The 24727-nt window shown below is 43.4% G+C and overlaps 1 protein-coding gene across 1 annotated transcript in view; it reads right to left on the minus strand.

Annotated features, from left to right (window-relative positions):
- Positions 1–845: 845 nt before the first annotated feature.
- PEDS1 (plasmanylethanolamine desaturase 1) overlaps positions 846–24727 on the minus strand; it is a 32607-nt gene continuing 8725 nt past the window's right edge. Inside the window, exons 2-6 of the mRNA XM_053394239.1 lie at positions 23312–23431; positions 7493–7584; positions 5544–5688; positions 4042–4254; positions 846–2002 (exon numbers count right to left, since the gene is read on the minus strand). Of these exons, the coding sequence (XP_053250214.1) occupies positions 1881–2002; positions 4042–4254; positions 5544–5688; positions 7493–7584; positions 23312–23431 (692 nt within the window). The 3' untranslated portion in view covers positions 846–1880. The remainder of the gene's footprint in view (positions 2003–4041; positions 4255–5543; positions 5689–7492; positions 7585–23311; positions 23432–24727) is intronic.

The following is a 24727-nucleotide window of genomic DNA, read 5'->3' on the forward strand; positions in this document are numbered from 1 at the left end:
TCTTGGAGCACGGATGAGAATGTCGGAAGTTTCGGACGGATTTATTGCCTTGTAAATAAACGCTTTTAGAGATAAGAACTGAACTGTCTCTGGACTTGATTTATCCCTCATCTCACACGGACGGGACCGCTGCAGCTCTGCTCTCCTGCCAGGTCAACTTCCAGCAGAGCGACGCAGGGAAGTGTGACTGGACGCAGGGGTTTGATTTATGCAAATAGAAAAATATTTAGAAGGTCACACCATTTCTAAAAAGAGAGCGAAAGATATCGTGGAACCTGTTAATAACAGCAAGATGGCTCAGAAGTGGTAAATTGTCCCAGATGATACTGGCCTGCAACTCCCAATGGCCATGATAATCTGTCATGTTGGTTGAGGTTGATGAGAACTGGGAAGTCCTGAAGGCCGAAGGGTGATATAGGTAAAATAAAAATCAAACACACAAAATGTACAGAGTGCCACAAAGTGATGGAAAAGCTTGGTTATAAGAATGAAACCATAAGCAATACCTCTATTTTATCTGTAAGTTAACCGTGTTTGGCCATCAGATTTATATTAAGAAGTAAGAATTCAATGGGAAACTTGAGTTAAATCAACCCACAAATATCTACATTTCTAATTGTTCTGTAGAGGCACAGAGTTCCACAGATCTACCTTGATGGATTTATTTTCTAGAACACTGACTTTTCAACAGTATTCTGTACAAATCAAGAAATCCACTCACAGCTTCATGGGTTTTGTCAGGATCAGCATGATATATTAAATTGCTCTGTGATTTGTATTTGCCTGCTAGAGATGAGGTTACACCCTCAAACCACAACAAAAATAAAAATTGTAAAGAGACTGAACAAATGCAATTAGTATAATCGAACTGCTTTGTTATAAATATATTATATACATTCAGACCACATTAAAATATTAATCCATGTTACACCAAAAAGATTAAGGCTTTATAATATTTACATGAATGAGCAAGCACCTTTAAAAAATACACACCATTAACCTATCCCTTTCTAACATATAAATCATGTGCCCAATTTCCTAGAGCTACTTTGAACAATGATTATTGGAAGAGGAATCATACTGAAAGGAATCCCAACTGCTGAACACTAAACGACCTAACACAAGCATCTTTTATGTTTGGACACTTGCGCAGAACACGTTCTGCTCTTCTTCCCAGGTTGCTACCAAGTCAGTTGCAGGCTTATACAGCAACAGTCTGCTCAGATATCAAGGAAGTAAAAACACTTGTTTATTTCAGGAGACAGACGACAATAAGGATCCTTATCCACTAGCAGAACGAGACTCCCAAATGTTCTGTTGCACACCACATAGACTAAGACTGGACATGATAGCAAGATGAAGCAACTGGAAGGTGTACCAAACATTAAATGTATTGAAGTGGTGACAATTTCATAAACTTCCCTTCCCCTCTGGCTGGTTTTTTCCCCAAGCAGTTTGAACCTGCTCCTTAAAAACGCAGTGCTCGTCTGCTTATCTTCATTATTCCACATTGGTCTTAACCCTGTTTTCAAAGTGGTAATTCATGTTGATACAACACATTTTACTGTGCCAATGACATATCTTACTAGAAAATGGTGCATTGTCTTCTCCAACTAATGGCTTTTGAGACTCAAGGACAAAAATGGTCAACATCAGCAGATGTGGCTAACAGAAGGTGCTCCGTACAAATGGGAATTAGCCATTTGCATTTTCAAGTATTATTTTGAAGAGTGAGTCCTTTAACTGCAGTCTGTTAGCACTTTTTAAAAGCATTGTGCTTTAGTCCATTATTTCTTTACAAGTCTTTAATTTGGCTGATGGCTTTTTTCTTTTAAAAATATTGGCAACAAGTATAAGGACTGCAGAAGCCTGGCAAGAGTTTATTTTATTTTCTGGGCCCATTTCATGTCATCTGCTCTCGGTTTTTCTCCGGTCAGTCCTTGAATGATAATCTCGAGGAACCTCCAAAATCTGATTTTCTCCAGCGGGTAGTTGAGCCAGCCTGGAAAACGATAGAAAGGGAGAATGCAGATGTAAATGAAGAAGTACAGATGTAGATAATTGAATTAATTTGTTTTAAGATAGTCTAATAAAAAAGTAAAATGCAAGGCAAATGATTATTTGGGTCATTCAACAGGAGTGGTGTGTACCCCCATCTTATGGAGGGTCAGGTAGAAGCAGGTCACCTAATGTCAATCCCATTAACTTCAATAGGATTGGCTTCAGGTAAGTGTATAAACAATTGCACTCTAAAGCGTTCGCCTATATGGGAGCTTTATTTTTGAAACTAAAAGTGTTCAACACAACACAAGTCTCATTAACATTTTTAAGGGCTACTTTCAAACCATGCAAACTGTCAACCAAGTTTGATATAGTACAGGTTTTCCATACACCAACCAGCTTATTCAACTTTTACACACAGCTCCCGTTCAACTAGCATGCATTTGTAATTAGTTGCTACACGCCAGTGAAAACTGGAATGCCAAAGCCAATTTTGAAGAGGTGATGCAAAAGCAGCAACTGATCCCCTTTAAAATTGGGAACATATTGCGGTAGCTGTGTCAAGGGGAAAGAGGTGTTACTGATACACTCTGCTGCTCTCCCCTTGCAGGGAAAGTGAAGGACAGGAAATGTGGAAAGATAAACTTTGCAGTTAGTTGAGGGGACAGAGCTCTGGAGTCGCTCAACATCTCAAATCGGAATCTGGCCACAAAACAAATTTTAGTATGACAAAATTAAGAGTAATTTAGACTGGGCTGGAATGAGTGTTAGCTGTCAAAATACCAAATGCCACAAGCCATCAAATATAACAGTCCATTGAACATTAGGTGTTGAATATCACTGAATGCTAGCTATCAGATATAAACCCTGGAATCATGTGTTGTTGTCAAACATAGGAATATCAAGTGTCGAAACAATGATACCCAATACCATTTATTCCACGTCAAAATTTTCAAAGGAGTGGGCAGGGGGGTGGAATGTTGGCTCCAACGGTAAACCGTTGTGGTTTGATTTGCCAGTCCCAGATTATGAATGTCTTATGTGTAAAAGTATAGCAGTAAACAGTAATTAGGACTGCAACACAGATGTGATTTAATAAATGATGGGATTCCAAACTTTCATAGGTAGCGCTCTGCTCTGTGCAACCTCCCTCATTCCAGCACCAGTTCCCTGCACACATTAAAAAGTTGACCCTCCAGACCCAGGCAAGGTGCTAGAGAGCTACCGCTGGATGAAAACATTAGCCCCACAGTTGTGTGTACTCAAAGAAGCGCTTTCTGCTCACAAACATTTTTATAAATTTACTTCAATATAATATATTCCAGGGTTGCTTACCAGATCATACAAAACAAAATTAAAAAATGGGATAGAATTGCAGCGTTAAAACAACCAGAAACCAAGAGCCTGGAAAAAGAAGGGTACCCATTTGGTGCAACAGGAAACTGATGTATATACTGAGTCAAACCACTGGGTCCATCTAGCTTAGCACTATTTACATTACAGTGGCTCTTGCTGGGCTCCGGGAGTTTTTGAATGCAGAGAGCATATGCACTCCCAGTGGGCAAAAGCACCTCCTCACCATGGCAGGTGAACATCCCTGAAGAAGGGGCGCTCACAGCAATGACAGTTCTCTCTGCAGTCGCTGCCTGCCTCATTCCAAAATGGTGTCGACACCCAGAAGAGGCGACTCGAAAGAGATCTAAATGTACAAGCAGGCTCGTGTTGGAATAGCAAGTTGCTAATGCACGTGTATGATATATCCCCACTGACTGGTCCCAGTCAGCAGTTCTGTTGCTGCCCTAGCTGAAGTTTCAGATGGCAGCTGCACGGGCAATGCATTCCAGTAATGGTCACCAATACCTGGGGGCTGAGCACATTCGCCTTGTTCCTTGACTCTTAACATTTTTCCACATGTTGCACCTGGCTCCAGCTGGTGGGTTTCAGTTTTAGTTTTTTTTAAAAAAAAAAAAAGCAGAAAAAATAGAACCCATAAGCCTATAGTCTGCTCATCAATGAAAGAGAAGCTTCACTTCTATTTACCTGTAGTAATACAGAAATAAGTTTCATGAGGAGACACGTGATGGATCCGGTGGTGTTTGCGTGGCAGGATAACGTGCCAGTCTTGCAGGAAGATAACCCAGCGAGGAAGACCAAAGTAGGTGTGAGACCACTTGTGAATCTGGTTTGTCAAGGTTCCAAATATAGCCAGGGCAAAGACGTAACACTCCCAAGGGCACGATTGGTGTAATGCTTCTAGAAATGGGGGGAGAAAAGAGGGAGCAGGATCTACATGACTCTCACTGAAATAAGCTGGCAATAGAAGGTGCCTAGACACATAGGTCTCCCCCCCCCCCCGCCAAAAAAACCCAGAACTGTTTCTAAACTTTGGTTACATTTAAGCAGTTCATTGTACAACACCAGAATGCTTCATCAGAGGGAACTTTGTCTGATTCAACAGGCCAATTATTGATAAGGACATGTGTTGTTTACCGCTCAAGACTGTATTGTTTTCCCACCCCACTTTGCGGCATTCAGCACTGTGAACATCAGGGCACATTTGCCATGCCAAGCGTGAACTGACCTTCAAGTTCAAACTAATAGGCACTTATGTGCTACTTAACTACACCAGAAACATTCTCCTGGGGTGCTCCCAGTGTATGCAATTTTTTCAGTGTCTGCACAACATCTCTGGTGCCAGAGTATCGGCCCATATTCCAACCCCCATTTAATCTGGGGTTAAGCTTCCCAGGGAAACCCCACAAAAAACAAAAAACAAAAGCAAAGCACTATTGCCCACAACCCATTTGTGCTAACTGATCAGCCCATTAACAATATTAAGCCCCATTCTGGAAGCACCCTTTCTCCATCCATGTTAAGCTACTCATAAAATAAAAGAATTGTGTTGGATGTTTAATTACAAGCTACATCCTCAGGGAAGCTCCAAATAGGCTTTGTTTCACTTCCAAAGCGAAAATGATCACAATATCTCAAGGTAATCATCTTTTCCATTCTCCCTTCACTAGTGTAAGACTTGCTAGCAACTAGAGGGATGCTTTGGGCCACCACTTTTAGTATTTGGCTTGGTTCACTCACCAGATGCATCTTTTAACATGGGTGTACCTTGCAGATTACCTTTGCTTCTGCCACAGTACACACTAGATGAAGTGATTCCTATCTTCAAATATCAGGTTAAGACTAGGTTGATATAAACCTTGCAACTTATGGTTTAAATATTCTAGAAAAATCTTTGAAATGATGGCAAGCTAGTTCTCATGCCACTCTACTCCTTTACTAACCTGCAACTATTATTTCTTGCTCTGACACTATACTGCTCCACCCACAAAGATTAAAACTGCTGTAAACCACTTTCGGAGTCCTTGCAGGGGCTGAAAGGCAGTCTGTCTCACAGGTACATTCAGCCTTCTCAGCTGTTCCCGTATAAATAGCTTCATTCTGCCTGTCTCTTTGGAGGTCAAAGGCCTATTCACTGTACACTGTGGAAGCTGCAAGTCCAGTTTACTCATGGATTTATAGTCACTTACCTGGTGATAAAGAAACCAGTTTGTAGGCCATGTTTGCCAATGGAACTACCGTCAACATGCAGTTATCTCCATTGGTCTCTATGAAGTCATGTCTTGTAATTGCTGTTGGGTCAATGTGATGTTCTCTGAAAGGTCTGATAAAAGCCTTAAAAAGTAAATACAGGGGGTGGGGGAGATGTCTGTCAGTCTTTGAAGTCCATAGCCTACACAATTTTTTACTAGATACCCCTGTCCACAAATTACCTACGTAGTTAATTTAGGTCTCAAAAAGAGACATACCAACCTGGCCTGTCACCTGGAGAGAATTCTCTCTTGCCACAAGCAACTAGCTTATTTTCAAGTTCTAGGCCACAGTGACTTGGGTTAGGAGAACAAAGGTTATTCTCTCCCCATACTGAAATATGGTGGGCTTGCCTGAGGCTACGTTGGAAGTGCTGGGATGCAACACAGCTTGAACTAGAGGCTGATGTGTCTGCATAGGAAAGAATAGAGAGGAGCCTCCAAGCTTCCTAGACTGTCCTTTCTGACCTAGCTTGTGCTGACCTTCCCCCAAGTGCTACTCATATTCATAGGTTGCTGATCTCATTTCCTACTTGCTTCTTCACCCTCACCTTGGGTAGAGGAGACCTCTTTTGTGTTTCGCCTGTTGCGATACAACAGCAGAAATGGCTAAAGGCCTCTCCACCTGAGATAGACAGAACTAGCATCTTTCCTGTCAAGCATGCATTTCCTGTAATAGAGCTTTCTTACTTTCCCAAACTCTGAGTCCCAGATTAAACCCAGGTCAGAGTGTGCTCCTCCAGCAGGGATACAGTACAGTGTTAAGGTGCAATTTCTGCTGGCTGTTTTAACGCCAAACGCGCTGTGAACTCATGGCAGAGGTGAGATTTGAATGCAGGGACTCACAGGTTACAGATAACTCTTAAGCACTGTTACTGGCCTGAATTCAAATGTTAGTGTCTGTATTTATAGGTACAGTGTGATCACCATGCAAGCAAGTGACTAGGAGATAAATTGTTAGTGAAGTGGGAGCTGGCTTAGCACCACACACACTGTAATCTCAAAGTTAGCAACAGGGCATGTCACAGGGATGGCTATTCAATATATCCTGGCTCACTCAACCTAGGACCAGTTTAACCTAGGGTTACACATCCTTTCTGCTGTTAAGTACACCAAGCTTATTAAGATGTGATAAAGTGGGGAGCAGGGAAGGAGAAAGCAAATGCCGTCTTTCATTAGTCTGATCAACAGAGAAGACACTTGCATTTGTCAGCATTACGACAGCAAAGAGTGAAGTGAGGATGAACTGTTAGTACCAAAAGCAGATTGGTAGCTTAGGGGTGGGGGAGAAAGCACAAGCTGTGTACTGCAGATCTCAGTAGCAACATTTGCTTGTTTTCAATAACACTAAAAAGTCCCAAACCGGTCAGAAGACATTCTGCATGTGCTCCTGTAATCTTATTCCAAAAGATGCACATCCGAGTAAGTTGTTTTGATCTACGTTGGCACATGACAATTTGCCATTACGCTTTAAGACATTTGAAAGCATGAGGTCCTGCAACTTTGGCCAGATACAGATTCCAAACCCAGACTTTAGGAATGTGTTTTGGGCTCACGGGGTTCCTCCTCCCTTTGCGTGACTGGATTCCCTTCTTCCCTGGTTTGCAGTTAACTAAAGTTTGCCATGAAATCTGAACCTGGCCAACCATGGTTACTGCAAACTGAGAAGTGAAAGAGAGAGTTGGAGGGAGTGTGTAAGCCCAAAGCATATTCCCAACAGCCAAATAATAGTTTAGATACAATGACTGCAATGGATAATTCTGAAAAGGTGAAGCTCAGGATTCTCAAGCTCTGCACTCAAATTCTGCCTACTTAAGCGATAGTGTTTTGTTCTATTACTGCCTGAAGATTATTGAAGTTTATTATTTCCCAATAATAAAAAGACAAACCTTTCCAACTATTGGCAGATCGACAGATCCCCAGGTATCTGCTCCCCAGTGCACTAGACCAGAGGCAAAATCAGCAGTAATGATTCCTGCAACTTTAAAAGAGAAAGGGAGGAGGGGAGAGAGAAGAAAAGAGATTCGTGAGACATTCTGATCAATTTTAAGTATGTGTAAATGCTATTTTGATAGATACATAAAGGCTGACATAGTGACTTCCCCCTCTTGAGACAATAAATCACTTCTGTGACCAACTCCCAAAACACAAGAAAAACTACTTACCTGCCACTGCTGCATCTATTCACTACCACCTCCATCATATGCAACTTGTACACAAAAGCACCTATGCTTCTGCAAGTACCAAAGGTAAGCTATAGCATACCACTGCCCACAAGCATCCATGGAATCTGAGGTCATTAGTCCAACTCCCTGTGCAGCACAGGATCTGTAGCGCAAATACAATGGCAGCATCCCTGGCAGATGCCCACCAAGTCTCTGCTTCAATCCATCCAATGAAAGAGAGGAGACCACCTCCCCAAGCAGCCTCTTCCACTGTCAAACAGCTCTTACCATTGGGAAGCTTCTCTTGATGCTAACCTTCCCTCCTATTTCCAGCCTAGTTCCCGCCCTCTGAAGCGAGAAAACACAGATCTGCTCCATCTTCTGCATGCCAGCCCTTCAGGTAAATCCAAGTTTGCCATCACACTCCCTCCCTCCAATCTTCTCCTCTCCAAGCTAAACAAGGTTAATTCTTTCAGCTGATGCTCATATGACTTGGTTTCCAGACTCTTCACCATCCCAGCCACTCTCTCTGGACATACCATAGTTGGACTGTTATCCTCCTTAAAATGCAACACCCAGAACCAACAGCACCTTCCCAATGCAGCCTGACTGACACAGAATAGAGTGGCACTACTACTTCGTGTGATTTGGACACTATGCTCCTATTAATGCAGCCTGCAATTGCACTAACCTTAGCAGCTGCACTGCTGGCTCATGCCCTGCTTGAGATCAGCTAAGACACCTAGATCCTTTTCACATGTATTGCTGCTGAGTTGGGTCTCTCTCCACACTGCATTTCCACCACTGAAATTTGGTAGTGAAATGCAAGACTTCACATTTATTTCTGTTGAATTTCATGTTGCTGGTTGTGGCCCAGCATTCTAACCCATCCAACTCAATCTTGACTCTGTCTTTCATGGTGTTTAGCCACCCCTTCCAACAGCTTCTCGTGATCTGCAAATCTGTTAAGCATCCCCTCTCCTCCTTCACTGAAGCCATTTCTAAAGATGTTGAGCAGCACAGGACCTAAGACAAAGTGGCATTCCACCCAAGCCCTCCCTCTAGGTTGACACAGGAGCCATTTGCTCAAAATAAAGCACTTCTAAAAATTCAAAAAGGGCCGCGGGTGGTGCTGTGGGTAAAACCTCAGTGCCTAGGACTTGCTGATCGCATGGTTGGTGGGTCGAATCCCCGCGGCGGGGTGTGCTCCCGTCGTTCGGTCCCAGCGCCTGCCAACCTAGCAGTTCGAAAGCACCTCCGGGTGCAAGTAGATAAATAGGGACCGCTTACCAGCGGGAAGGTAAACGGCGTTCTGTGTGCTGCGCTGGCTCGCCAGATGCAGCTTGTCACGCTGGCCATGTGACCCGGAAGTGTCTGCGGACAGTGCTGGCTCCCGGCCTATAGAGTGAGATGAGTGCACAACCCTAGAGTCTGGCAAGACTGGTCCGTACGGGCAGGGGTACCTTTACCTAAAAATTCAAAAAGCTTCATGCATACTTTCTCAGTAATCCTTATGGTATCCTGTAAGCTGGGTCTGTAATACCACCACATTGCAGGGGCAGAACGAAAGCCAAGGGAGTGTAGGGTCTGATAGAAACTTTATAGCAAAGGCAAGGTCTGAAGTAGGAGCTTCCCAATTCACAGTTCAGTTTTAACTGTGCTAAACTAGCTCACTGCACTGCAACTTTACAACACACCCTGCTGAAGTGTTAATGGCATTTCTACACCAGTGACTCATCTAGCAGGGTAGGGCAGGGGCAAGAGAGAAAGATTAAATTAAGTCTACCTCTTGATCCCAACGTTAGCAACCTGACACGAAGTAAAAGGAATCCCCACAAGGTTCCGAAGTTTAGCTTCCAGTAACATTTGCTTGAGGCCTATATAAAGTACTAGTAAACCAGGCTGCACAGTTTTCATTCACAAATAATGATAATGCAAGAGTGATTTGGGTACTTGAGTGAGACTGCAACAAAGCAGAGGAGCAGCAAGGAGAGCTGCATTGCAATCAGATTACGAACAAAGCACTTTGATTTGACTAGCAAGGTGTGGCTTGTTTAATCCTGGCACTCTGGAAATAGTCATAAAGAGCTCGCAAGCTACTGTGTTCAATAGCATTTTGCAAACAAGCAGCCTAGAAACCAAAAAGAGGCTCATCTTGAGGGCATAGATTTTGCACGTTTTGATTAGTTGGGACAAAGGGCTCGACTACACATGAGGTGCAGAGTATATATACATATATTTGCCATGAAAGCTTCCCTTGGCCAGGACTGTGTGTGGATTAGCCCTTTGGCCCCTGACATGCTCCTGGTGAAAATCCCCTTTCCCAAAGCTGCTATCTGTTCTAGGTGGGAAGCTCCCATCAGAACCAGCTATAAGAGGCAGGAGAGTGGATGGATTTTCACCAGTAAGACTTAAGTCTATCCTCCCAATGCAGCAGCCACTATCCTGCTTAGGGTGTTGCTCGGCAGCTATTTACACTCTTAAACATATTCCTTTAATGCAATTAACATTAGGTGTAGCCTGGTCCCAATTCAATAGGCCAAGAAGGTGGTGTTGAGGGAGGCACTGGGTCCCAATATATCTTACCCTCTTAACAAGGGAACTCGTATCATTTGCCCTGAGCCATGAGCAAATCTAAGCACGTGGCTCACACAAATCATGGCTGGCGAGCCAAACTTCATCTTCCAATCAGGCCACTTAGATCAGCTCTCTTAGATCCCAGTTAACAGGATTTGGTTCAGAATTAGCAGGATTCCAGACAGCAGATAAGTGTAACAATCTGGAAGACAGGTCATTCACTTTTAGCAGCATACTGCTTTTTCTCATCTATTTGCAGAAAGGAATTATTTTCTACATTAACGCATAGCCAGGCAGAGGTTCACTTTGCTTAACACAGCGCGTACTACATCTCTAAAGAAACCATTTACATTCATAAAGGCTATCGGCCTCTTCACCTCCATCACAATATAAGCGTGCATGATATCAACTGAGCGCATATAATACTCTTGTGAAATCCTCCCAGGCAGAAATGCAAGCATGAGATGCCTAAACACTCTATTCTCACCAAATGCGGAACAGAGAACTCTCCTGAGAGTTAAAAGGGCATGGTAAACAAGGAAGAGCAGTGCTGAAGCAGGCCAGCTTGCACAAGACCTACAGGCACCGAGGATTTTATTACCCCAGGCATTTTCTTAATTTGGCCTCTGATGCTTTCCACTGCTACCTTCATTGCTGGACCATTTATTAAGCTTACATTTTATGACTGGTGGCTTTGAGAGCTGCCTTGTACACATCATTGTGGAAATGGAGGATGGAAATGGAAGTAAGGGGGGGGGACCCTGAAGTCAACCCTGATAAATGATGCTATACACCAAAGACCTTGCAGCTATAGAAACCTTGAAAATAGACGTTACAGCCCAGGGCTTTTAAGACAGCCTTTGCCAAGCAGTCCAAAGCTAGCAGTCCAAGCTAGAGGGCATCATGTTGGCAAAAGCCATTTAAAGCAGATAAGTAGCAAATAGCACATCAGATTCTAAAAATAACAATGGACATCCAAGACCAGATCAGTCTATGGAAGCCCCTGGGCAGGGCTAATTGCCCCAACTCTACCCAGTCTCACAAATCAGCCAAGAGCAGGCATGTCCAAAGTCGGCAAAGGCGAGGAGCTATGATTCGTCAAAGACTCATAAAATTGTAGAGTTGGAAGAAACTTCAAGGGTCATCTAACCCAACCCCCTGCAATGGAGGAATCTTTTGCCCAACATGGCTCTCAAACCCACAACCCTTGAGATTAAGGGTCTCATGCTCTACCTTCAGATGGTGTTGGACTCTACACCAACAAATCCCAACCCACATAGCCAATGGTCATGGGATGATGAGAGCTGAGATCACATAACATCTGGAGCAGCACAGGTCTCCAACCTTTGCCTAGTGAACTTCACCTGAAGAATCTTTTATTGCGGCCTGCTGCCTGGAAGCACTGGCCATTAGGGGGGAATTTGTGGTAAGCAATCACTTGTACTACAGTGATTGAATTTGTGGCTTGTGGTTTGCGATTCCTGATAAGCTACACGAAACGTTTCAGGAGAGGCTGTCAAGAATGTATTCCATCTCTAATGCACCTGGCAGCACAAAGGCACTAGCAACACTAAGGCACCATAAGATACACAGAACGCTAGCAGAAGAATATAAATCCTTCACATTACCAGTTCATGCTACCTTCTCTGTTTCATTTTGCATCTAGTTGTATTATGCATTGGTATAAAGGCCATGGTCCAACCCAAATCAGTCACTCTTAAGTCACATTAATATTAATAGGAGTTATGGGCATCCGTCTGTCTCAAGAGACAATGGAGTGCGTTGGGTGGGGGGAGGAGTCAATCTGCTGTGTTAGCAGCACAAAAGTGACCAACCTGGGGCACAAGCCTGGGCAGTGTATATGGAGGTCCTGCGTTGCCCAGGTTGACAAGACCCTCCCCCTTGGTCTCACTGATGTGGTCCAAAGGAAAGCAGAGCAATACATTTGGGAGTACATGCTTAATTATAATTTATCCCTAATTTCTAATCACAGAAGCTCAAAAGGTCTCTGATACTCATAAGATGCAAGAGTAAATATGAATGTGGCTCCAAATTATGTTCGCTTTGTCCAATAATCTCTCATCTCTCTTCAGGAAAAGAAACAGGACACTAATGTGACTTGTTAACCACTTACAAAGCAAGAAAAAGCTGCCAGCTACTGGATAGGCAAGGATGAGAGCCACTCTCACCTGAATTGGGCACTTATTCTGCAGTACAGCAATAAGCACACAGAGATTCATGATTCACAGGCCAAGTATGAGGAAGTCTAATGCAATTTAGCAGCAGCTCTTAACAGAATTTATGTACGGTATTCTGAAACTACTCAGGCAAAGAGCCTCAACAGGTTTCCTAGTGTTCTCAGCAGGGTGTGTAGCTGACCCTTATATGCTGAGTTTTAAAGTGAAATATTCGATGAGTAGAATATCAGAACATAAATTCAGCAACACAGAAATTACATTTGGGGTTTCGTAAGTGATCTGGCAGGAAATATATGCATGGATCACCTATAACAGGAATATGAAAGAGTTAAAAGTTGGAAACACTGTAAAGAGAAAGTGAAGTGTGCCCTTTAAAGTCAAGCTGGGATGCTGGCCAAGTGACTGATCAAACATTTAATCAAGAAGCTTTCATAATTTTTTTGTATGCCTTCCCCTACCCCTGTGTTTCTGTGAGCCCTGACCATTTAGCCTTAGGAGTCATAGCTGCTAGCAGAATAGCTGGGCAGCTATTTTCTGCTCCTTGCTGCTGAACAACTGGCTTTTAACACCTGTATCTTGGGGGAAGACAGCTTCATGAGCTATGTAGGAGCTATGTATGGCATGTTATAAGAGCAGCCACTAAGAGAAGCTGTTCCTTTGAGGTTGTCAGGAGTTGGGACAAGGGCACCACCCTACTTGATTGCCATGAGGTGTGTTTTTTTAATGTCCATTGTGTCATGAAGTAGTGATCCTGTGAGCAAGTATCGCTGGGTGAGGCCCCTCAGGAAGGTTGTAACAACTAGTCGCCAAAGTGGGAGCATGTGATGGGGCTTGCTGGTTGCCAGCATTCCCCAGCCCCTATAAATCTTCAAGTTACCCTGCCGGGTGAGAGCTGGGTGAACGTCTGAGCAAGTTAGTTAACTGGGTTGGTGTGCTGACAATACTATTAGTGCCTGGTTCCTGCTACTTGCCTGCACTGTGATTTTTGTAATGCCAGGAGCGGTGTGTGATTGCAGAGGCGCGAGGGCTTGAAATATGTGCTTGTGAGGGAGGCATGGCTGGGGATGGAATGAGGCTTACAGAAGCCGACACACAAGCTGTCACCACAGTGACAAGAAGCCATAACTTCCCAGGAGATGCATATTTCCATCAGATTTGCTGTGGAGGAAGACAGTCTCACAGTCACGGTCTGGCATGATATGGTGCAAAGATTCTAGGAAAGAGCAGACTCTTGAGTCCAATGCTGCTCTCCAGAAACGCATGCTTTAAATTTGACAAAGCGTTGACCCTACTTTAGTGTTAGCTTCATAAGTTTGCTAGCAGATTCTGTCTAGGAAGAGATCTAGTAACAAAGCCACAAGGCTATATACAGTGGAACCTCAGGTTGCGGGCGTAATCCGTGATGGAGGCATGTCCACAACCCGCAGCGTTCATAACCTGCAGCGCCGCGTCTGCACATGTGCGTGACGCAATTTGGCGCTTCTGTGCATAGCGTGATTTAGTGCTTCTGTGCGAGTGGCAAAACCCAGAAGTAACCCTTTCCAGTACTTCCGAGTTTCCCGCGGTCCACAACCTAAAAACACGTAACCCAAAGCGTTTGTAACCCAAGGTACCACTGTATTAGTTTCTACCTTTACTTCTTCATGCATCAAACCTTCCCAAACCGCCATCTTTTCTGCCATACTTTTACTTAGAAATTGCCATTTCATTTGACCTAATAGAAGTGATCCTTTACCACTGGTGAGGAAGACTCCTAAGCAGTGTTAAAAACTCAGATATACCGTATTTTTTGCACCATAACACTCACTTTTTTCCTCCTAGAAAGTAAGGGGAAATGTCTGTGCGTGTTATGGAGGGAATGCCTATGGGTGGCGGGGGGGGGATCTGCTGCAGTCGTGAGCAGAGGATCCATGGTTCCCCTTCCTTCCCTCCTCCATGGTTACAAAGCATGGATCCACATGGATCCTCAGGATTTTTGCATTGGGCTACTCCAAACTCACTGTCAGATCACATGTCTGTGGCCACAGCATGAACCACAAAAATCATATATCCACTATTTTGTTTAGAATATTTTTTTTCTTGTTTTCCTCCTCTAAAAACTATGTGCGTGTTATGGTCTGGTGCGTGTTATAGAGCGAAAAATACGGTATATCAGATCCCTGTAACTGATATTTTGCTTTCCCCAGTTGCCAACCTGACATCCAGAGATTTCTTATGTCGTCTCAATTGGACCCGAGCCAGTTGCAAAACATGCCTGGCACCTGTTTTCTAGCACTGCTCCCAAGGAACCGCAAACAGGTTCTCAGGTATGCTTTAGTCCAAATAAGAAACAGCAGGAATTTGCTCCGCTGATTCTTCTCCTATCCGAGTGTCTGCACAAGGGAGGCAAGGCTGCCTCCCCTCCAGCCCTCTCTGGTTGCTGGAGGGCTCAATAAATTGGGAGCAAGGAGAAAAATAAGCTTGCTGGTATGTCAAGCTGACCTAGAGAATGGGCCACAGCTCAGTGGAAGAGCATATGCTTTGCATGCAGAAGGTTCTGAGTTCAAACCCTGGAATCTCCAGGCAGGACTGGGAAGGTTTCCTGTCTTGAAACCCTGAGTGTCACTGCCAATCAGTGTAAGCAACACTGGGCTGGATGGACCACTGGCCTCACTCTGCCCAAGGCAACTTCCTATGTTGTGGGCATTTGTGGACCCTTGCTTCAAGTTACAATCCACATTTGGAACTGAAAGTTCCTACTGAGACCTCCACAGAATTCATTCTGCCCCTTTTGTGAATGAAAAAGTCTTTTTATAACGAGACAAAATATTCTTTGTCAATGCGTCCATGCTCTGCCTTCAAGCTCAGTAATAGATTCACTGTTGCCTACAAACAATGGAGTATTCAGAGTTGAACTTCCCAATGTCACCTCATGAGCAAAATTAACAGGACTGGCACAGTCTCGTGGAAAATCCAGGGCCTCTTCTGAAGTACACCATGCCCACATGTGTACCCAACAAGTGCTTACCGTTCCCCAGAGTCACTGTGTCATTCTCCCCTTATGCCTGTGCACACATGACTTCACTCCCTTCCAACTGCTGTTGCAATCCTACCACTCCTAACACAACAAATACTCTCCCCCTCCCTTCCCTGATTATCACTGTCCACTCCTCTCCAAAACTAGTTTCAGCACAGCTTTAATTTTAGTTGCTGCCCATTTCCAGGATGATGCAATTGCTAACTTCTCCTTCCTGCTACCGGTTTCTGGCCAGGCTGTAATGTACAGCAAGAACGACTGTCTGCATTCGAACTGTTGCCATCAGAGGCTCTCCTCTCAAAAGCTTTATGACTGCTCAAACACCCTAAAACTAGCCTCCCACAGCCTAGGGCTCTCCAGATGTTCTGGGCTACAACTTCCACCAGCCCCTGCTAGCATAGCTCTGCAGGCTTATGCTGATGCATGTTGCAATCCAAAACATCTGGAGGGCACCAGGTTGGGGAAAGCTGCCCTAAATTTTCAGGCCGTGGGCCATGGGTAGGAAAAAGGCAACACCTCACTTTCAACACCAGGCAAAAACATGGCTATTTATCTCAGTATTTGATTCAAGCGATGTCCCTTGCTTGGCCGCTGGTGTTGTTAGTAGATTGTCTTTTATATTGTTGTATGCAAAAGAAATATTGTTTTAATAGAATCATAGAACTGTAGAATTGGAAGTTTAATTTTGATTATTAGGTCTGAGATTACAGGAACAAGAAGAGTAGGATATGAATAATGCAAATAAATTAAATAAAAATAGACCCATCTTGTTAGATAGAACTCAAAGCATGGACGCCTACAGGAAACAGCCAACAGCAACAATCTTCATATGGGACAGCTGCATATTCCTGCATCGTAGTGGGTGGAATAGATGATCCTCAGGGTCTCTTCCAACTCTACAATTCTATGTTCCAGAAAGGGAGTATTTCATTGTTTACACTTAAACCAAATTGTTTAGGAAAGTTATTAAGGATTGATGTTTTTATTATGTTTTCAGATAGGTTGTAAGCCACCCAGAGTGGCTGGAGAAACCCAGCCAGATGGGCGGGTATAAATATTTAATAATAATAATAATAATAATAATAATAATAATAATAATAAATGAAGCAGTTCTGTTGGCGCAAGGATTTCCTGCTGAGCGACAGGACTTGCCCCTCCTCCCGCCTCACATCCACCTAATTTGGAGGGTTCCGTCAACCATCTGGAGCAGATTTGGGGATGGTACACAAAGAAGGGTGAAGAAGTTATGTTGTGCATATTGTAATTCTTGCATTAACAGAACTAATTTGTTGGATACCACCTCTGGGTTTTTTTATTATTCCAATGTATCTGCTGACAAAAATAAACCCTCACCATCTTGTTCAAAGACCACAGGGGGAAATATTAAAAAGGCAAGCCAAGTTGCAATGCAAGAAACACTTCCAAGTGTAGGAACGCAATACTCAAGTATCAGATCCGAAAAGGATCCATGTGAGCACCCAGTGCTTTTTGTTTGAAATATCAAGGAAATGTCAGAAAGGACTAGGGCAGAAAAAAGGTACAGGAATGGAGAAATGCATCTAGCACAGAGTAACAGGTCCTATTCTTTAAAAATAGTGATAACAGGACTCATGGGAATTTGTTTTCCTACCAAAGCAACCATGATAACAGTATCAGAGTGCCACAGCCTTCTCAAGCAACGGCTCCTTATGGTTTTTCTGTTATAGAAGCCAAATACAGGAGACATATTCCAAGAGCAGCAGTCAGCAACCTTTTCCAGCCGTGGGCTGGTCCACTGTCCCTCAGACCTTGTGGGGGGCCGGACTGTATTTTGGGGAAAAATATGAACGAATTCCCAAGCCCCACAAATAACCCAGAGATGCATTTTAAATAAAAGCACACATTCTACTCATGTAAAAACACGCTGATTCCCGGACCGTCCGTGGGCCGGATTGCGAAGGCGATTAGGCCGCATCCTGCCCCCGGGCCTTAGGTTGCCTACCCCGTCCTAGAGTATCGGTCCAGAGTTATATTGCAGAGGCAGCTGTGTTAAGCAGTGAAATAGTCTTGAGGCACATTCATTAAAAATCAATGATGATATTGTGACAAAGGCTTTTTTGGGCTAGGAAGCTGCTTCATCAAATGCACAAGGGGGGGGGACAGAATGAAACCAACCATTTCGCTTCAAGCAAAGGTAAAACCAGGTAGCTATATTGAGTGGAATACGTCCTCTTCTAAAATGCTTGATTAAACAATTCAAAAGACATCTTGCTTGAGAAGAGGGGAGATGCCCAAGGGTCAGGTGTTTCAAAGTAGTTGAAACTCGCACCACTTGACATCCATTGCTTGGCACTGAGGTTCCCAAGAAAGCATTTTCAAATTGACAGAGCCACTTGAGTACCAGCCTGCCAGTCTTTGGAGAAGAGCTTCAGCAGATCTCCAAGTGCCTTCTCATCAGAAGCACACTATGCAACAATAAAGGCAGCTATTTCGGTGGTGGTGATGCCTAGTTACAGAAAGCCCAACATCTGGCACCTACATTACCATTTCCCCCAGACACCTTAAGTTCCATAATGACATAGGTTGGTGTTATGCTTTTAGCTTCTGCCTCTTAATATTGTTAATGTTACAGTTTTATTGTATGTTTTAGGGCAGCGTTAGCCAACCTCGTGCCCTGCAGATGTTTTGGGACTGCAATTCTGCAATTTAGCCAAGTGTACTGTATGTGCTTTTAAATTACTGGCTTTGTTTTATATTTTAAACCTGACACCCACCAGATGTTTTGAACTACAGTTCCCAGTTTCTTTTCGGAAACTGCTTACTAGGTTTTCTTTACAACCAAGCGGTATATAAATTTTACAAAATAAATAAACAACTGCAGTTAATCACTCATTTCTGCTAATTGGGGCTGATGGGAGAAAAATACTCCAAAATATCTGGAGGTTGCCAAGTTGGTGAAATCAGCTCTATAATCTGCAGTGTTTCTCTAGCCAATGAGCAAAATACAGACAAGAAGCTATTTGCTTTTTTAAAAGAGAAAGGAAAAGCAAGTGCGCAGCCTCCCAGCGCCCACATCTCATCCAGATACAAAGTGTAGTGAAATGGGGAGAATCGAATACTTGCATTCTCATACCTGTACACGTGTTAGGATTCCTAGTGCCTGAGCTTATCTGAGGAGCAAGACAGCTATACCCCTGCAAAACTGTGATAGGAGCAACAGCACTGTGGAGCATCTGTTTCAAAATCTAAATCATGTTTCACTAAAAAGCGAACAGCTTGCTTATTATCCTCCTGTAAATTCATTTCTGACATTAGGACAAATGTCAGTTTAAAGTGCATGAAATTTCACCCCATCATATTCAGCCTTGTTGGAAAATTGCCAGGCATGTTATTGCAAAACAACCCACGGACCAAGGGCCCAGTTCTTGGACTTTGCTAAGGGGGGGGGTAGCTGCCTTGCTAAGGTACATACAGTACCTTAGATCTTAAGACTTAAGTGTAATCTAGTGTCCACACATTTGCACTAAGTTCCTCTTTTCCAGTCAAAGCCGCAGGGCTTAAAACAACAGGCATTAAAAGCGCTCCCCATTTGATACCAAAATAAGAATGGGAAGAAACATTAGGTTGCTCTTGCACACAATCTTGTCAAACAGCCTCTCTGCTCCAGGCTAGAATTCCACATCTAGTTCTCTGCAGCTCGTTAATGCAAGACAACAAAGCTCTGTGGCAATATCACAGCTACGCAATGGAAGAGGTTTTGAGATGTGCAGGTTAGATATCAGTTGCTAGAAAGGGAATGAACAAGTCCTAAGGACTAGAACCTACAAGTCAGGACGCCTATGATTGATTCATGCAAGAATCCAGTATTCTTGGGCTTCCATCAACAGCACAGCAGCAGCAACCCCTTTATTGCTGTTTAAGTTAACAACGGGTGCCTAATGTCCTGAACAATTACTAACCTCGTAATGCCAAACAGTTTTAATTCGCTCAACAGTTTATGGAGCGCCCTCTGAGTAAGTGAATGTAAGCCTACAGAACACACAGCTATACTGTTTAGTAGCCCTGTTTAAGGGCTCCTGGCAAATAGAAATTCAGCTTGTCACATGACATTGGAGGAATTCCTCAAGTGTAAGCAACTGGCTGCTTCTTTGGATCTAGACCACAGATAACATTAAAAAAAAGGAGTGCCAGTGGCTGCCAGGAAGCTCTGCTTACAATGAATCACAATTCCACTATTTTAATAATTTACTACTATCTAAATAATATTATCAGTTAAGTTGTCAACCTTATCAATTAGTAGCTGAACTGACAACAGATTAGGGATCTTATCACCATAGATGTGAGAAGTACCTGCTATCAATTAACATGAGCGAGAACTAAAAGCAGCAGGTGAATCTTCCATATATATTTCTACAAGCAAGACTGAGCCAAGTTTTGTTTTGGTTTTTTTTAAAAAAAGAATTCCCCTGAAAAGAAAGAGGAGGTTGTGGTGGCACTTGCTCAGCAGCTCAATGCTCATTGAATGAATTGATACATATTCATCCCCAAACAAGCTATAAAAACCCTTCCACTCAAGAAGAGCCATGAGTGGCATTGCTGAAATGAAGGATGATATTGAAGGAAGTTTTACTCAGAGAAGACTCACTGAAATTAGTGGACCTATCTTAATCATGTTTATTACCGCATTTACACAAATGTAATGCACACCTTTTGGGGCCAAATTGTGTTGCAAAAATTAGGGTGCGTATTAGATTTGATAGCGCCGGCAAATGGTTTTAAGGCATGCATGTATGTATGAAGTCCATTTCGGGGGCCTAATCTGGTCCGCCGGTCGGTTTAATCCGGCCCCTGTGGCAGTTTATTTCCTGGGGGGAAATCCAATGAAAAGCTCAACAACTTCAATAAAAAAAAAAGTTCACTTCATCAAATCTGACCCTCTTTGAAAAAAGTTTGGACACCCCTGGAATTGAGGTGCACATTAGATTCAATGGTGCATTAGATTCGCACAAATACGGTGATTTTTATGGATCTACTCTGAGTATAACTTCATTTAACACCATCCTTGATTAATATATTTCAGCAAAACGAATTTATTATCACTTGAGTTTTCATCGACCAGTGGCCACTTCATGAGCTGCATAAAGTCATAGCAGTTTCTTGTTTTATGCAATCATTTTATTTGTTCTGTAATTGTCTATTTTATTATTGTAACCCATCCTGGACAAGTAAGAAATCCACTGAATTAAAATTTTTAAAAATTATCTTCAGCAGATATGTACAATGACCAGAAGGAAAAACTGCGAATGATTGGGTTAAATTGTAATAAAATGCAAAAAAAAAAAAAAAAAAAATTATATGTGAAGGCAATAAACATATTAAAAAAAAATGCAATAGCAGCTGCAAGGAAATTTAAGCAGCCTCTAGATGGTTGGTGGGTGGAACAGAAGTTTCTCTCTGTTATAGTCCCTGCCCAATTTAACTCTCTGAAGCTGCTCTGTGAAAGCGTCCCTTGAGATGCAAGTAGCAGCTCCAGAGAGGTTGTTTTTGTGAAGCTTCCCCACATTTGAGGCTGCTCCACTTTCCCCCACAGCTGCTATTTACATTTAGACAGGACATTAGCAGAATCCCAAACCAGAACCAGATCCCAAAGCCAGAGAGAACAAGCCACAAAATGCTGCTCCTGGGTGACCTGTATTAAGATGAATGGGTTTCACACAGGCACTGGCATAAAGCACAACACCACATGCAGCATTAACTGCAGCAATATTTCTCTGAAAGTCAACAAATACATTTTATGAATGACAACACCAAAGTATACATCCCTGATATTCCAAACTAAGCCAAGGTGGAAGAACTGTCTGGCCTGCAATGCAGAGCTCGGATACAGAACTTCTAAGAACCACAGTTCAATCTCTCTACACAGGAGCCCTTAAGTACCACTCATTAACCATTTCCCTGAACAGCAATATTGACAATTTACACTCAAGTGCCGAGGAGCCAGTCAAATAAAGTTATTGCAAATGTATCAGGTGTCAGAATGATATCTTTGTATTCATTTAAGTATTTATAAACCACACTTTCATGTAAAATATCACAAGGCAGTTTACAACCTAGCAGCACAGTATTACAATAAAAACAGCTGTAAACACGTCGAACACATCAGTAAAGCTGGTTGGCAAAGCATCTCAGGTTTGAAAGGCCTGTCTGAGTATTAGCTCGTAAAGGTAAAGGTAAAGGGACACTGACTATTAGGTCCAGTCGTGGCCGACTCTGGGGTTGCGGCGCTCATCTCGCTTTATTGGCCGAGGGAGCCGGCTTACAGCTTCCGGGTCGTGTGGCCAGCATGACTAAGCCGCTTCTGGTGAACCAGAGCAGTGCACAGAAACGCCGTTTACCTTCCTGCCGGAGCGGTACCTATTTATCTACTTGCACTTTGACGTGCTTTTGAACTGTTAGGTTGGCAGGAGCAGGGAGCAACGGGAGCTCACCCCATCACGGGGATTCGAACCACCGACCTTCTGATTGGCAAGCCCTAGGCTCTGTGGTTTAACCCACAGCGCCACCCGCGTCCCTAGCTCTTAGAAGACATCTAAAAGCAAGTGATAGTGGCTCCTGCTGAACTGCTTATAGGCAACGCATTCCACAGAGTAGGCCTATGTTCGGGAAGGGCTAGCCAAACCTCAGGGTTTCTTGGGCCAGGTGCTGGTATGGTAGCAAGTTACTGGATAGCACAAGTCAGGGCAAAAATTTAAATGCTGCTAGCCCAAAAAACACAGCATCTTCAATAGAAGTCAGTGAAGTCACTTTGAACCCTCTTTTGCTGGGGTCAGCACACAGCAGCCACTCTCACAATGGAAGGTTCCAATGAAATCAGCATTTCAAATGCCTGAAGTGGCATTAATATGGCTAAGGGAGCATTTTCTGTTTCGGATTTCTCAGTTAACCTGAAGGTAGGCTGCGTATTACACAGCTCCTATTTGCCAAGCTGACTTGTGCAAGCAGGTTCAACAAGTGCAAAAATGCAGGAAGCTCAGCTATATACCAGATGACTACTTGGTTCGTCATTTCTGGGAAGCCAAATGCAGTTTGGTAATACAACGAAAATATATGCCCTCACGGCATCCGACTGGTAGCACTTCTATCAGACGGCCCAAAGGATATGGGTACTAAACTTGAAGACGTTTACAAAAACCAATTCTTTTGCAGATTTTACTTAGCCAAATCCACCACACCAAATCTTATTGCTCTCAACTTATAAGCCACCTTCAAGAGCCCAAGATTTATGAGTATAGAGAGGAGGCAGGAACACACATATTATCCTTGTCCCCAACATCCCCATCCCCACAGGAAGAAACTTTGAGCCTCTGCGCACTTAGCATGAAATTCTGATGAAAATTCTACATTTACCCAACTGAACAAGCTTAGAAACCTCCGTGTGAATGGGAACATTGCATTATCAAAGTTCTCAGCCACAGGGAATATTTTAAGTATGTTCAGCTGAACACACTTAGAATCCTACTTCAGACTTTGTGTTCAGTGTGTGAGGATCATAAGTGAAGGCAACAGGCATCAGCTTGTGTGTGTTGTTCTACTCAGTTTAAGCCCTCACCTATTCTACAGCACACCTGAATAGAATAGATGCTGCAGATAATAACATGGTTCCCTTAATTAGGGAGCTAAGGATTAAGCTATAAGCATTTATGATGGCATCTTTGTTTCCACTGTGCACTTCTGCAATTCGCCTACTGTATTATATAATCAGTTCGTACTTACATATCCCAAAAATAATTGAGAAGGCATGTTCCAGTCTCAAGCAGAAGAGAAGATGGTAGAAGTTGAAAGACATCAGAGAAAAACATAGGATGACACTAATCCATTCCTGCAGTCTCTTCCCTGTTTAACAAAAAAAAAAAGCATTTTTTAATTTAACAGGTAGATTGAACAGTGAACACACACACAGCTTATTTTTTAAATTCTACAATAGTGAACATAAGAAAAACACTGCTGGATCAGTTCAAAGGTCTATCTGGTCCAGCATCCCATTTCCCACAATGGCCTAGCACAAGCAGTGACAGGTGGATGGGCAAGTTCCTAGCAGTGTTCGAAACTCCCATTGTTCTAGGCGCATTTTGTGGCAGGGGAGTTCATTAGTGCAAGCAATTTCTCAGCTCTGGCCGCAGTACTGTGCCTACGATTTCAGATTAAAACTGCAGAGTGGAAGGAAGACCTTTTTCTGCCTCTGCACTTCCAGCTACTCCCTGAAGACTGGAGCAGAGACCCTCTTAAGAATATTATGGGGGTGGGGTGGACAGGGGAAGGAACAGACCATGTGAAAAATGAACGTAAAATTTTATCTGCAGTTCCTTCATGTTCAGCTTTGTATTGTTGTTATAAAAAAAGTGTGCCTAGACATTCCGTTGTTCTGCCCACAATCTAGGTTTAAGGTGCCATATAGCTCCTAGTTTTTATATCTCAGTTTCTAACACTGGTTCATTGTAGTCTATGAGCAGTAAGAGGAAGCTATTGGCAGTAGCAAAATAGCAAACTTATCCGCTATAGGCTACTACCATAAGCAAAATGGTATAAGCAACATTCCTTTCGCAGCATACTCTCTCCATTATTTTGCATTGCTGAATTGGGCTCCTCAGCTGCGATCAGCTTTTGCACACTTGTGAAAGTTGCAAAGAGATTGCACAAATTAATGCCACTAGATTATTCCAAGGCAGGGGCGAAACCAGGCTTTATTTCGCCTGGGTCAAAGACCCAGTTTGGCACGCACACCCCGTGCACATTTGCACACACACACACAGACACACACAGGCTGGGGGCCTCAATGGTGCCCCTCTGGAGGCTTCACCCAGGGCACGAAAAAGCCCCAGCAAGCCCCCCTACCCCATAGCTATGGCTCTGCCCAAGGGTCTTACTTGTGGTAGCATTACCCTTGCGTATAGGACTGGGCAGTGCTGCAAGTGTATTGCTTAGAAATTAATGGGTGGGATTCACTGCTATTATAAATGTCACATCTACCCAATAATTGCAGGTTGCCAGATCGAATGATTGCCCCCTCTCTTTCCCCACCTCCACTGTTCTAGTAGCTCTTCTGACTCCCCTCCCCACCAATTCTTGGAGGCCACAGGGAGAGGCGAGGGAGGAAAGCCCGATTGTGCAAGCAGAAGTCCTTGCACAGGG

This window comes from Podarcis raffonei, chromosome 6 (assembly GCF_027172205.1).
Source record: "Podarcis raffonei isolate rPodRaf1 chromosome 6, rPodRaf1.pri, whole genome shotgun sequence".
Taxonomy (NCBI): Eukaryota; Metazoa; Chordata; class Lepidosauria; order Squamata; family Lacertidae; genus Podarcis; species Podarcis raffonei.